The sequence below is a fragment of the Balaenoptera musculus genome, chromosome 3 (genome assembly GCF_009873245.2).
Source record: "Balaenoptera musculus isolate JJ_BM4_2016_0621 chromosome 3, mBalMus1.pri.v3, whole genome shotgun sequence".
In the NCBI taxonomy this organism is placed as follows: Eukaryota; Metazoa; Chordata; class Mammalia; order Artiodactyla; family Balaenopteridae; genus Balaenoptera; species Balaenoptera musculus.
In genome coordinates, this window is record NC_045787.1 from 46,547,160 (window position 1) to 46,562,893 (window position 15,734).

Here is a 15,734-nt window from a genome sequence, read left to right on the forward strand (position 1 = left end):
ATGTCCTGTGTCCAATTTGTGCCTTAGGAGAGGCAACCCATATGTGTTGCTGGAAGCGAGGTTTTAGTGTCAGAGTGAAGTCATCGCCAATGATGAGCACTTGGACTAGGAGATGCCCTCTGGGATATGGGGCTGGGGTATCCTTTCCAAGAGGGTATCCACTCGAGGTGATGTGGGGTCTCACATTTACCATGTTTGGGTCTTCAGATTGTAAATTAATGAAAGTATACAGACCAATAGCAATAAGACCAACAGTCAACAGGAAGGTGAGCAGCTGCACTGAGAGGGCTTTTGTTTTTGGTGGAAGTTTCAGCTCAAATGGGTCCTCTATCAGGTAAACAGCTGTCTGGTATATGGACAATTTGGTTAATGCGCCCCTTGATCTGGCCTCCAGACCTTCTGGGATGAGGGAATGATAAAACATTTATAAAGGTACGGGAAGACATTATAAAAAGGGTCTCATTTACAATGAGTCTTTATATACATGGAGGCAATGCACATCCCCTTTAAATATAAGGGGGATAGAAAAATTTTAAAAGTTGGTGTGAGGTGTAAACTGGCCAAGGGGCCTTGAATTAAGAGAGATTAAGGCCTAGAGCAAGATAGAGACCCATTTAGGGGTCCATTTACCTGAGTGGAATTTGAAAAAGAGCTGTGTGAGACCATTATGTCTCTTAATTAAACTGGCTATCGGATACCTACAAGGGATATGAAAGTTCTATTGAATACCTTTTCCAAGAGATTAGCATTGTGTATTTTTAGAAGAAAAATGTATATCTTAGTTATTATCAATAATGTCTGTAACTCTGAAAGTAGTATGGCGTGCAATGGCAAGGCCTTGTATTGTGGCCTAAATATATATGGAGATGTGTGATTTTGACTTATATTTTGAACATCTGTAAGGCAAGAGAGTCCCAGTTTTGTTAGTTTTTTTCTCCCTTAAAGGGACAATTTTAGGCAATGACCCGGCAGTTTATAATAAATGTGAAATGAGGCTACTTGTTGGCCAGGGCATCCAGCAGTTTGGTTGAGTGTGTTGTTTCTTGGGTCCCATCCTTTATTAGGGACATCCTGGCTAAGAGATGGAAAACAGCAACATTTCATTGAGCTCCATCATGTATGATGGTTAGCAGTGCCATTTGCATAGTCTATGTACTCCCATTGCTGTTCATTCAGTTAATCCCAAGTGGATTCTGGGCAGCCAAGTGATCTGGGGGAGGGGTGACATCCTCCAGCACCATGGCATTTAACAAGGGACTGAGGACAGGGGAAGCCACCTCCTCCTGCAGGTGGAATATGCCAGAGAGCTCAGGCTCGGCTCCATCCTGTCTAAAGAGGCCTTGGTAGCTGTGCCGAGTTTCTGGTGTATTGTTTCTATGACCCAACACTTAACAAGCGGTTGGGTATGAAAGGTCACAGGCTCCGAGTCTGTGAGAGCCTCTATTTTCCAGAGAGGTCAGCATGTATTTTATTTGTTGTTTTAATGGAGCATAGTATGAGGCTGAGAGGGCAGTTTCTTGCATCATAAGCCCTTGGACAACTTATGGCCATCCTAAGTGGTCTAGAGATTCCAGGAGGTATGACAAGAGGTTGCCAAAATTTCCTTGGTGAAAGAGTCCTTCAGGGCACTAAAGGGAGTACCTACTGATTTTAATTTGGAGGTAAAATTTGTAAATAAAGAATATGTTGCCTTCAGAACCCCCAAAGTACTAAAACATGTTGGACCTGTATACCTTAAATGTATATCAAATGAGTCTCCTTGGAGGAGGATGTCACCAATGCAACATCACACCTGTGCTCCTGGAAAAAGGTGGATGCAGTTGAGATCTTGTCTGCCTAGACTGTGATGGCAAAGCTGCTGAGGTACCCAATGGACAGTCTGGAAAAGGTGTATTGTGTCTCTTTGAAGTGAAGGCGAACAGCAGCTAGAGGCTGGTGAAATAGGCACTGAACAGAACATGTTAGCCAAATGTACAGGGGCAAAATATTTACCGGTTGTTGACTGAATAGAATCAGTAATTTCAATAATATCGGATATACAAAACTACAATGAGGTACCACCTCACACTGGTCAGAATGACCATCATTAAAAAGTCTACAAATAATAAATGCTGGAGAGGGTGTGGAGAAAAGGGTCTTACACTGTTGGTGGGAATGTAAACTGGTGCAGTCACTATGGAAAACAGTATGGTGGTTCCTCAAAAAACTAAAAAAATTGTTGCCATATCATCCAGCAATTCCACTCCTGGGCATATACCCAGACAAAACTATAATTCGAAAAGATACATGCACCCCTATGTTCATAGCAGCACTATTTACCTAAATGTCCATCTACAGATGAATGGATAAAGATGATGTGGGATAAATATATATATATATATATATATACATATATGTATACACACAGACACATATATATATACACAGTTAAAAAGAATGAAATAATGCCATTTGCAGCAACATGGATGGACCTAGAGATTATCATACTAAGCCAAGTAAGTCAGAAAGAGATAGGCAAATACCATATGATATCACTCATATGTGGAATCTAAAATACAACACAAATGAACATATCTACAAAATAGAAACAGACTCACAGACATAGAGAACAGACTTGTGGTTGCCCAGGGGGAGGGGTGTGGGGGAGGGAAGTATTGGGAATTTGGGATTAGCAGATGCAAACTATTATATATAGGATGGATAAAATATAGGTCCTACTGTATAGCACAGGGAACTATATTCAATATACTGTGATAAACCACAATGAAAAAGAATATATATATGTATAACTGAGTCACTTTGCTGTACAGCAGAAATTAACACAACATTGTAAATCAATTATACTTCAATAAAATTTAAAAGAAATAACATTGGATATTGAGTATGGGGGCCCCAATGGATGGGACCACATCATTAACGTTGTAGTAATCTATCATAAGGTGCCATTTTAATCTTATTGTTATATAAATTCTTTAGTATATTCATTTAGTATATAAATTTTGGATTTTCAATTGGATCAAATTATAAAACTTTGCTTTAATATTATATTTATGTATATATTATTCAATTACCTTTTATTTTCTGTTTTTGCTTTTAAATCTTAAGTAATCTACAATTAGCATTATGTTTGCTAGACTGGTGTTTGCTTAGTACCTAAGATTTAAAGATCCTGTTTTTTCTCCCCTTGAGCTTGTATCCACCTAAAGTGGCAGTCAGTTTTTCTGTTCTCTTCCTGTTTCAGGCTTTTGCACCCTGAAGGTGCAGTCTTTACTTTCTTTTTCTGGCTGATAAGAGGAAAAAAGGGAGGGTGAAGGGGCCAGGAGCTTCTGGGCAACTTACCCCCGGGATTGCCCCTGTCCATGGAATCATCAGTCCCTTCCTCACACTGCCACTTTTTTTTTTAAACTTACAGAATGGCTTATACCTCTAGATGACTAAAACTTTTCCTTTTTTTTTCTGTTGGGTGTTTACCTGATAAGCTCCTATTGGTCGCTAGTGGCCTCTCTGTAAGCAGCACCCCCCTTCTCTAGGGTGTCCTAATCAACCTTAGAGGGGCTAGGGTCTACATCTAGGAAAGCAACGGTGGCATCAACTTCATCTTTTACATTTTTTGTTTTGAGCATGAGACTCTTTGCATGTTGATAAGTAGCAGCTCTTATGAGGGCCCATATGCATGGACCAAGGCTTTGTATTTCTAAAATTAATTGGATCAACTCTTCAGGTTTTGGCGGGGGGCATGCTGGAACCAGGTGCTCCTTTCCCCTCCTCTCCTTCTTCATTAAACACTGAGCCACGGTCTCCAGGGATGGGACCTCTTATACCCTACTAGGGTGGGGAACGGATTGCTTGCGACAGCAGTAGGCAGACATAGCAGAGAAGCTTGTGACCTGAACAATGCTCGTGGGGAGCCATGATCTCCTGAGAAGGCCCTCACACCAAACCCACAAATGGCCCACAGCACATAAGCCAGTGCTCAGGTGGAGCCATCTCCGACTACTTTGAGGAACAGGCTGAGATTTGACTCAGAAAAGCTCAGAGGGGAAAAGGAAAATGGTTCATGGATGCCTACAGGAACATGTAACGTCGCAGACACTAGGTACTGATATGGCCTCATTGGTTGTCAGCGCTGCCCGGTCAGTGGATTCGACTCATCCCATGGCACTAGGAGGGTAGTCATTCCACATCCCCAGCAGATGGACCTTTTCGAAATGTACCAGTTACCTATATGTATTTGCAGTTTGGAGAAAGACTCTTTTTTTCTTAAAATTAAAAAAAAATTCCAATTTCAATAGCATTCTCAAAGATTTTAAGAATCCTCACCAAGTGAGAAAAAGTGAGAGTAAAATGGTCAGGGCTTAAGAAGATCAACTATAAAGTAAACGTATGGAAAATGTTTGGCCAGAAAGGTCTGATATGAGGCCTAACACACACTTAAAAACTCAACAACTGTATACTTGGTATTCAAGCTCACAAAAACCTCTTTAACTAGTCCCCTATTGATAGACTCAGAAAGAAAGGGAATATAAGATTAGGTTCATGATAATCACTTGTGGGTTATGACACAAGAAGAGTAGAAAATAAAATAGAAATTTTATGACATTTCATGTTTAAGCCAGATTCCCTGCCAGGATATTTTCTGCTTTGATGAATGAAGTAGGACTTGGTCACATCTTAAAGAGATTCATAGAAGAGTAGTTCAAGCTGCCATCTGATGCATTAAAATAAAGGAAATATGGTATTTTCCTTAAGTTAAATACCTCCTGCGATGCACTTTTTAGATTGTGGAAGGCAATGAGTTCAAGAAAACTTAACATAAAGCTAGACAACAGTTAAGTAAATGAAATCATTGCAAAAACGGAATACATAAATAAGAATAAACAAATTCTGATGCTAACTTTTCAACTAAACTTTTTGATATAATCCTTAGTAAAATCATTCTTGAAAGTGAAAATGAGCAAGGTGATGGTACAACCAGCAGGAGAAAGTCAGTGCTGACAACCTCTACGTGCTCATCCTCCAAGACTGCATCTTATTGTTCACACAATCTGCTCAAGTTCCCACAAAGGGGCTACCATGACCTGTCTCCTTCTACTATAGCTATACGGGCTGCGGCAGACAACAGCAACTGGGATCAAGGAGACATGTTCTGATTAAATAAACTATATGGAACTCTGCTGCAGGATTTCATGCAACTATTAACTTCATTTTAAAACAAAAGGAAAAAAACCACCCAAATTCAGGGCTAATGTAGCTGTCACTGGACAATTAAAAAAATAAAACAGTCCTGTTTTAAAAGTTTCATCAATAGAGACAAAAAGGTACTAAGAATGATAGTCATCCTTCCTCATCACTGCTGCTCCAGGCATCTTCAAATGCTGGATTTAACTGTGATCTGGTTGAAGTCTAAAAAAAGGGGCAAAAAAGAAAGACTCAATTATTCTACCTCATAATTTTAGGCTCACAATATAGTTATGAAATATATCAGATAAAAAGCAACTAGATTATTTTTGAAGAAACTATATAATTGTTAATTTCAAACCAAAAGTTAACAAAAGAAACACCCCGCATACAATATAAAATAATGTAACTTCATTTTAAATAGACATATCAGACTTTATCCAAATTATCTGTTTCCTTCAAAGTAGTTACCTCATACACACACGCAGACACGCACAGACACACAGACACAGAGACACACACACACGATGCTGCTGCTATTACTTAAGGCATTTTTACACCTCTTCGGAGTTACCTGGAGAAGAGGGCACATTAATATCCATGTGGCTAAGGCTGGACTCAGGTCTATAGTCTGACTTGAGAGCCCAAAATATTAATGTGAGCAACTTTTTACTGCTTGGATGGACCTGAGTTTTATAAATAAGCAAATATCCACATGTGGGGAATAAGGTGTTCATCAAACAGAGTAATATTTTTGGTATTAAGTGGTGAGGTTTATTTATTTATGTATTATGTATGTATGTAGCTAGGGAAGCAGTTGAAAAAGACAGGCAAAATGTATTAGAAACGGTAACATTTTGTCATTAGCACATAGGTTTCCCTGGGAGATTTCTGTGAAAGAGAACATGCATTAGACAGTATCTATCTAAAATAACAAAACATCACAGTACTCTTACAACTTTAAAGCTGTACCTAATAAATGTAATCAGCAATAGAGGAATTTTAATTACCTGTGGTATTTCAAATCAATTCACTTGTTTGGGGAAATTTTTTGAATGGCTAACCTTCTTATTCTTTGGCAAATGATTAAAGGACTTTAAAATGATCTCTTTTTTTTGAGTATCTGGGCATTATGAGCCACGTGTGCTTCCCACTCTGCAGCTTTTATGTTTGCTGCCAGTTTGTTCAGACTCCAAATCCAATAATGTATTAGTTCTTAGATTATTCTTAAATTATCTTAGATATATTACCTTTTACAACATATAGCAATATTTTATGTTAAGGGTAGCCCCTACTGTATGTCTGAGAATGTTCATTTCCTTTTGATGAACATGATGATTTAGACTCTTAAAATTCAAACAATGATAACAGTAGAAAAAGTGGGTGTTTCCAGTAAAAAAAAAAAAAAAAAGAAACAAAAAACAAAACAATATGTTAATTTAGGTATTCTTTATAGTTGTTAAAGCTTAGATCTGAGTCCATTACTTAATCTAATGTTGGTATTGTCACCATTACTAAACCTAATATTGGCTATTGTCACTTAGTTGTACAAAAAAATTCCATTATACTTGGTGTCCAGATCCAAAACTATTACCAAACCTCAGCAAACTGTTCACTTATTTCTAGTAGCAGTCCACTGATTTGCAAGAGTAGCATACTGAAGACTGTTCATTTATTCTTTCATCCAAGTATTTACTGAATTTTCTACCTTTCTGGGTTTATAATTTAACTACCAAGTTAGGTTATTTAGTGACAGTTTATTTAAAGATGTATTGTCCTTAGGGGTTAGGTGATTATTCTTCCCTACTCTAGCTCTAAAAGCCTTTAACTCTGCCTTAGATATCTACCAAAATGTCCCTGGGTAGATGAACCACACAAAGGCCATGCCTTCTAATTTCACTATGGAAGCCCAATATGTAACAAATTAAACATTTAAATTTCACTTGAAGAATCAACAGAGAAGCAAAATTATATTTTAATGTAAATTATTGTTGCTATGGTAAGCAAACAAAAAAAAGTGAAAATTGGAAAGGCAGTTGCATATACATTTTACTGTTTATAGCAGTAAAGGATAACAATATGAATATATTACAGTATTATTAGAAGTACATTTTATTGTTAAAAAACACAAAACATCTTACTTGTAATTGAAAGCTGCAGTAAAAATATTATATATGATGTGGTACACATATACTGTTTGAGACCTACTGATCAAGTTAACTACCATCTATTACTGCAGTTTTCTCTACAACATCTCCTCCTAGTGGACATTCTTTCTATGCTTGAACATAACCATCCAGCCTGCCTGTTCTACTGACAGATAGTTGTGAATGTTATGGAGACAGGGAAGCATGAGTTTAAAGGGGATCTAGTTCAGATCCATATAATGGGAAGGAAGAACAAAACCAAACTGGACCATCTTCCACACATGCATCTTGATAAATTCTAAATTTCTCACTGGTAATTAGTGGAAAATCTTCATAGGTAGAATATAGGGTTCTCTCAATATAGCAAGTGATAAGTGGTAAATAAAACAGCTACATATTGTGTAACTGTCAAAATAAAGTAAGATTCTTGATGAGAGGTCAGATTTAAACTGTAATATAGTCACCCTAGAGATCTCAGACAGGAAAAAGTGAGTAGGAGTTATATAGGCTTGCTTTGATTGTGACCAAATGTTAGGAAGAGGGGGCAAAAGGAAGGCAGATTCCTCAGAATATAACAAAACAGCCTGCCAATTAAATAATAGGATTTGGGTTTCCCTGGCGGCGCAGCGGTAGAGAATCTGCCTGCCAATGCAAGGGACACAGGTTCGAGCCCTGGTCTGAGAAGATCCCACATGCCGCGGAGCAACTAGGCCCGTGAGCCACAACTACTGAGCCTGCGCGTCTGGAGCCTGTGCTCCGCAACAAGAGAGGCCGCAATAGTGAGAGGCCTGCGCGTCGTGATGAAGAGTGGCCCCCGCTTGCCGCAACTGGAGAAAGCCTTCGCACAGAAACAAAGACCCAACACGGCCAAAAAATTTAAAAAAAAAAAATAAATAAAAATAAATAATAGAATTTATGCTTAAAGATCATAAAACCTGTCCCTATTGCCCAATGCCCTTCAATTTCTTATGGTAGAACTAAATTCCTCCTCTATCTTGGATATCAGAAGAAACACCCCTAAGGGATTATATCTTGGTTGATGGAGAAGAAATCTCATCTCAAGGGTGGATTTGAAAGGAAACCTAAGAACAATTTTGCTTTGATGATTCTGATGTTTGAAGATATCATAAACTTGTCTCAGATCACTAATGAATGGCAGAACTGGGATTCGAACCCAGTTACCAGTATTACTATTATTTAGTTTACCTGAAACTACAGACAAAGTGAGTGTGTGAGTATGTGCATGTGTATGTTATGTTTTGTGTTAAGTTGCCTCTCTGGGGAACTGCAGCAGTCATTCATTTGATAGGTGAGATGAAAATACTTTTAAATATGAGTTAAACAGTAAATATACATGTAAGGAACAGGGTCTTGTGTAGACGGACTTCTCTTGGTATCTGCATCACGATCATATTCATGTTCTACCTACATTCACAGAAATCTTTCAAACTAAAATTTTGTGGAAATAATCTTAGCACTTACATTTTATATTAATTTGAGAATGGTGCCTATCTTAAAGCATATACACAGTGCATTTTAAAAGGTCAGGTTTCACAGCTCTAAAGCTTAACTATAAAGCTAACTTATTTTTTGTGTACCTCTGTTTGATTTCTACTTGTTCAGCTTAATTTCCCATATACAAAAATTCTTCTAGATGGGGAGTTCAAACTATCACTGTAACTATATAATGAGGAAATAAACCATCAGAGTCGCATACTCTCTTTATAAAATAAGCAATTTAGTTTTCTTCTAAATAATATCCTTTTTTTATACATAAGTCAAAGATGATTTATTTCTAGTTTTTTTTTTATAGTTTTCATTTGGTGAATGATTGTTAAACTTTCTAACATGGCCTGTAGTATTATGAGTTGGATTTAATGTATATAGTAATTCCCAAACAGCAGGACACAGTAATTAAATAATAATGCAAAATCAATGGCTGAACCAAATTATTTGAGCATATTAAGCTTTGTACAGAAAAAATTCAGTATTTAAAGCAGGTGTACACTAAAACTAATCAAAGCCATAATAAATCAAATTAGACACATGATGAAATCTGGAAGATTTCACCTTTAGATAGCTTGACAAAAAAGTAAAAAAATTCAGAGGCTACTACCTAAGACCAGAAATCATGTCTTATTTATCTTTGTTTTCCCACCACATTTTTCAGGTTCTTTATTCACACTGTCATATCTGTACCGGTTTATGCTCTGAGATAGGCACTAACAGACTGCTGGTAGAAGTGTAAACTGATAAAATTTGATAGTGTGAATAAAAAACCTTAAACATGTCATACATGATAACTCAAGAGGTAACACTACTTCTAGGAATCTAACCAAAGAAGTAATCAGAAATGTAAATAATTTTTGAACAGATATTTACCTCGATGTGTTTATAATGATCAAAAGACATGTCTTCCAATAGGAAAATATTTGAGTAAATTATGGTAAATAAATGACAGAATGTTATATTATTAAAAACAATATTTACAAATACTTATTAATGACATGGAAAAAGTCTTAAGCAGGATGCTAAGCTGTATGTTCAAGCATAATATTAACCATGCTAAAAAGTATGCACAGGAAAAAATAAGAATGAAGTAAATCAAAATGTTAATAGTAATTAATAAACTTCAGAAATTTATGTTCTTCTCTTAATATTTTTTTGAATTTTCCAAATATATTATAGAGGCAAATTATTTTTACAATCACAAAATAGCAAGAAATGCTTTAAAAGTTTCTCTCATATAAAGTAAATTAATAATAACTTTTTTTATGATTTAGAAGTCACTGTACAATTTGTATAAATAATATTTACCTCCTCATCATCAGGAACTGATTCATATAAGGATGGTATCCAAGCAAGAATATTGCAGTCTCTGCTACCACTATAAAGTTCCTATAACACAAAGCAAAGATGTAATTGTAGGTCACTTTAAAGCTGGTGCCAATCTGAAATAAACGATATCAATTTTTAAATGATTAATTCTTAGGTTAGATTAATTAAGATTAATTCTATTTCTACTCCCCAAAGAAACTGGGCTGATGTTTTTTCTGTTTGTTTAAGATGTAGTAAAGCCTTGTTTTGTATTTAAAAATAGTATTAGGATATGTTAACATGTTGCTAACATCTTAAAATTCACAAAAACAATCATTGTAATTTTTAATCATAGTATCCATTTATTTCAAGTGTCAGAGAATGAGAAAAAAATGGAAGAAATAAATTTTGTCCTTTTCTGTCAATAACTGAGCTTTAATAAAGACTTCAATGAAGAAACCATATGAGTTTCTAGCTAAAATAGGCCAAAAGTTCAAAAAAAGAACTCAACTAAAGAGCATTAAGACATATACACCATGCTTGCTGAGAAGCTTATTTTATAAGAAGCTTGGGTTGATGCACAGTCAATGTCAATGTCTTTATGGATACGCTGTCTGCACATGCTGAACAATGTTCATTTGCCTCCCCACAAAACTTCAGAAATATGTTATATTGGCTACTACTGAAAATATTCCTATGGGGCAGTGAAACAGATACGCTCCCATACAAAGGGTATAAATTGCTATAATCTTTTCAGAGAATGAAATCTCAACATGTGTCAGAAGTTTCTGTATGCATTTCTAAGAAGTCATGCCAAAGACACACATGAAATTCAAGGATATTATCATCAATATTATATTTATAATAACAAAAATACAATAATTTTCCAAAAATTATTGTCCAGGGTAATGATTTATATATAAATTTATGCTGCATTAATATGATGTGATATTACATAATCACTAAATTTATTTTTGAAGAATATTTAATGACAGTGGAAAATATTCATATTGTCAAGAGAAAGGAGCAGGATGTAAACCAAATAGTCATAGTGTGAAAAGAAAAAACAGGATGTAAAATACTAGGTCAATTTTTTTAAAAGCTGAATGGATGCAAAAATACTACTCTCCTTTACTTTTATAATTTAGATTTATAATTATTTTCCTTTTCAGAAATCATAATAGATGAAATGGGATAAGAGTTGGAAGCTTTCTGATGTAATGCAGTGATTCAAATCTTTCTTAGTGCATAGCACATATAGAAATGGTATTTGTCGGACTTCCCTGGTGGTGTAGTGGTTAAGAATCCGCCTGCCAATGCAGGGGACACAGGTTCGAGCCCTGGTCCGGGAAGATCCCACATGCTGCGGAGCAACTAAGCCCGTGCACCACAACTACTGAGCCCACGCACCACAACTACTGAAGCCCGTGCGCCTAGAGCCTGTGCTTTGCAACAAGACAAGCCAGCGCAATGAGAAACCTGTGCACTGCAACAAAGAGCAGCCCCTGCTCGCCACAACTAGAGAAAGTCTGCGCACAGCAATGAAGACCCAATGCAGCCAAATAAATAAATAAAAAATAAATTAAAAAAAAAAAAAAGAGGGGGGTCTGGGCAAGATGGTGGAAGAGTAAGACGTGGAGATCACCTTCCTCCCCACAGATACATCAGAAATACATCTACACGTGGAACTGCTCCTACAGAACACCCACTGAATGCTGGCAGAAGACGTCAGACCTCCCAAAAGGCAAGAAACTCCCCACGTACCTGGGTGGGGCAAAAGAAAAAAGAAATAACAGAGACAAAAGAATAGGGACGGGACCTGCACCAGTGGGAGGGAGCTGTGAAGGAGGAAAGGTTTCCACACACTAGGAAGCCCCTTCACGGGCGGAGACTGCGGGTGGCAGAGGGGGGGAAGCTTCAGAGCCACGGAGGAGAGCGCAGCCACAGGGGTGTGGAGGGCAAAGCAGAGAGATTCCTGCACAGAGGATCAGTGCCCAGCAGCACTCACTAGCCCGAGAGGCTTGTCTGCTCACCCGCCAGGGCGGGCGGGGGCTGGGAGCTGAGGCTCGGGCTTCGGTCGGATTGCAGGGAGAGGACTGGGGTTGGCGGTGTGAACACAGCCTGAAGGAGTTAGTGCACCGCAGCTAGCCGGCAGGGAGTCCGGGAAAAGGTCTGGACCTGCCGAAGAGACAAGAGACTTTTTCTTGCCTCTTTGTTTCCTGGTGTGCGAGGGGAAGGGATTCAGAGCGCCGCCTAAATGAGCTCGAGACGGGCGCGAGCCGCGGCTATCAGCGCGGACCCAAGAGACAGGCATGAGATGCTAAGGCTGCTGCTGCCGCCACCAAGAAGCCTGTGTGCGAGCACAGGTCACTCTCCACACCGCCCCTCCCGGGAGCCTGTGCAGGCCGCCACTGCCAGGGTCCCGTGATCCAGGAACAACTTCACCGGGAGAACACACAGCGTACCTCAGGCTGGGGCAACGTCACGCTGGCCTCTGCCGCCGCAGGCTCGCCCCGCATCCGTACCCCTCCCTCCCTCGGCCTGAGTGAGCCAGAGCCCCCGAATCAGCTGCTCCTTTAACCCCATCCTGTCTGAGCAAAGAACAGACACCCTCAGGCAACCTACACGTAGAGGCGGGTCCAAATCTAAAGCTGAACCCCGGGAGCTGTATGAACAAAGAAGAGAAAGGGAAATTTCTCCCAGCAGCCTCAGAAGCAGTGGATTAAAGCTCCACAAACAACTTGATGTACCTGCATCTGTTTAATACCTGAATATGCAACGAATCATCCCAAATTGAGGAGGTGGACTTTGGGAGCAGGATATATTATTTTTTTCCGCTTTTTCTCTTTTTGTGAGTGTATATGTGTATGCTTCTGTGTGACAGTCTGTCTGTATAGCTTTGCTGCCACCATTTGTCCTAGGGTTCGGTCCATCTGTTTTTTTGTTTTGTTTTTTTTTTAACTTAAAAAATTGTTTTTCTTAATAAATTTTTTCTTAATAATTTTTCTTATTTTTTATTAAAAAATATTTTTTTCTTAATAAATTTTTTCTTAATAATTTTTTTCTTGTTTTTTATTATAATAGCTTTATTTTATTTTTCCTTACTTTATTTTATTTTATTTTATCCTCTTTCTTTCTATTTTTTTCTCCCTTTTATTCTGAGCCGTGTGGATGAAAGGCTCTTGGTGCTCCAGCCAGGCATCAGGGCTGTGCCTCTGAGGTGGGAGAGCCAACTTCAGGACACTGGTCCACAAGAGAACTCCCAGCTCCACGTAATACCAAACAGCGAAAATCTCTCAGAGATCTCCAATGCAACACCAAGACCCAGCTTCACTCAACGACCAGCAAGCTACAGTGCTGGACACCCTATGCCAAACAACTAGCAAGACAGGAACACAGCCCCATCCATTAGCAGAGAGGCTGCCTAAAATCATAATAAGGCCACAGACACCCCCAAACACACCACCAGACGTGGACGTGCCCACAAGAAGGACAAGACCAGCCTCATCCACCAGAACACAGGCACTAGTCCCCTCCACCAGGTAGTCTACACAACCCACTGAACCAACCTTAGCCACTGGGGACAGATACCAAAAACAACGGGAACTACGAACCTGCAGCCTGTGAAAGGGAGACCCCAAACACAGTAAGATAAGCAAAATGAGAAGACAGAAAAACACACAGCAGATGAAGGAGCAGGGCCAAAACACACCAGACCTAACAAATGAAGACGAAATAGGCAGTCTACCTGAAAAAGAATTCAGAATAATGATAGTAAAGATGATCCAAAATCTTGGAAATAGAATTGACAAAATGCAAGAAACATTTAACAAGGACGTAGAAGAACTAAAGAGGAACCAAGCAATGATGAAAAACACAATAAATGAAATTAAAAATACTCTAGAAGGGATCAACAGCAGAATAACTGAGGCAGAAGAACGGGTAAGTGACCTGGAAGATAAAATAGTGGAAATAACTACTGCAGAGCAGAATAAAGAAAAAAGAATGAAAAGAACTGAGGACAGTATCAGAGACCTCTGGGACAACATTAAATGCACCAACTTTCGAATTATAGGGGTCCCAGAAAAAGAAGAGAAAAAGAAAGGGACTGAGAAAATATTTGAAGAGATTATAGTTGAAAACTTCCCTAATATGGGAAAGGAAATAGTTAATCAAGTCCAGGAAGCACAGAGAGTCCCATACAGGATAAATCCAAGGAGAAACATGCCAAGACACGTATTAATCAAACTGTCAAAAATTAAATGTAAAGAAAACATATTAAAAGCAGCAAGGGAAAAACAACAAATAACACACAAGGGAATCCCCATAAGGTTAACAGCTGATCTTTCAGCAGAAACTCTGCAAGCCAGAAGGGAGTGGCAGGATTTACTTAAAGTGATGAAGGAGAAAAACCTACAACCAAGGTTACTCTACCCAGCAAGGATCTCATTCACATTCGATGGAGAAATTAAAACCTTTACAGACAAGCAAAAGCTGAGAGAGTTCAGCACCACCAAACCAGCTTTACAACAAATGTTAAAGGAACTTCTCTAGGCAAGAAACACAAGAGAAGGAAAACACCTACAATAACAAACCCAAAACATTTAAGAAAATGGGAATAGGAACATACATATCGATAATTACCTTAAATGTAAATGGATTAAATGCTCCCACCAAAAGACACAGACTGGCTGAATGGATACAAAAACAAGACCCGTATATATGCTGTCTACAAGAGACCCACTTCAGACCTAGGGACACATACAGACTGAAAGTGAGGGGATGGAAAAAGATATTCCATGCAAATGGAAATCAAAAGAAAGCTGGAGTAGCAATTCTCATATCAGACAAAATAGACTTTAAAATAAAGACTATTACAAGAGACAAAGAAGGACACTACATAATAATCAAGGGATCGATCCAAGAATAAGATATAACAATTGTAAATATTTATGCACCCAACATAGGAGCACCTCAATACATAAGACAAATACTAACAGCCATAAAAGGGGAAATCAACAGTAACACAATCATAGGAGGGGACTTTAACACCCCACTTTCACCAATGGACAGATCATACAAAATGAAAATAAATAAGGAAACACAAGCTTTAAATGATACATTAAACAAGATGGACTTAATTGATATTTCTAGGACATTAGACCCAAAAACAACAGAATACACATTTTTCTCAAGTGCTCATGGAACATTCTCCAGGATAGATCATATCTTGGGTCACAAATCAAGTCTTGGTAAATTTAAGAAAATTGAAATCATATCAAGTATCTTTTCCAACCACAACGCTATGAGACTAGATATCAATTACAGGAAGAGATCTGTAAAAAACACAAACACATGGAGGCTACACAATACACTACTTAATAACGAAGTGATCACTGAAGAAATCAAAGGGGAAATCAAAAAATACCTAGAAACAAATGACAATGGAGACACGACGACCCAAAACCTATGGGATGCAGCAAAAGCAGTTCTAAGAGGGAAGTTTATAGCAGTACAAGCCTACCTCAAGAAACAAGAAACATCTCAAATAAACAACCTAACCTTGCACCTAAAGCAATTAGAGAAAGAAGA

General features: G+C 38.2%; 1 protein-coding gene across 2 annotated transcripts in view; it reads right to left on the reverse strand.

Annotated features, from left to right (window-relative positions):
• Positions 1-2,875: 2,875 nt before the first annotated feature.
• Positions 2,876-15,734, reverse strand: part of ERCC8 (ERCC excision repair 8, CSA ubiquitin ligase complex subunit) — a 66,246-nt gene continuing 53,387 nt past the window's right edge. Inside the window, exons 9-10 of one of the 2 annotated variants that reach the window (XM_036847928.1) lie at positions 10,143-10,223; positions 2,876-5,403 (exon numbers count right to left, since the gene is read on the reverse strand). In XM_036847928.1, the coding sequence (XP_036703823.1) occupies positions 5,335-5,403; positions 10,143-10,223 (150 nt within the window). In that variant the 3' untranslated portion in view covers positions 2,876-5,334. The remainder of the gene's footprint in view (positions 5,404-10,142; positions 10,224-15,734) is intronic. The other variant, XM_036847927.1, reaches the window with a different exon arrangement.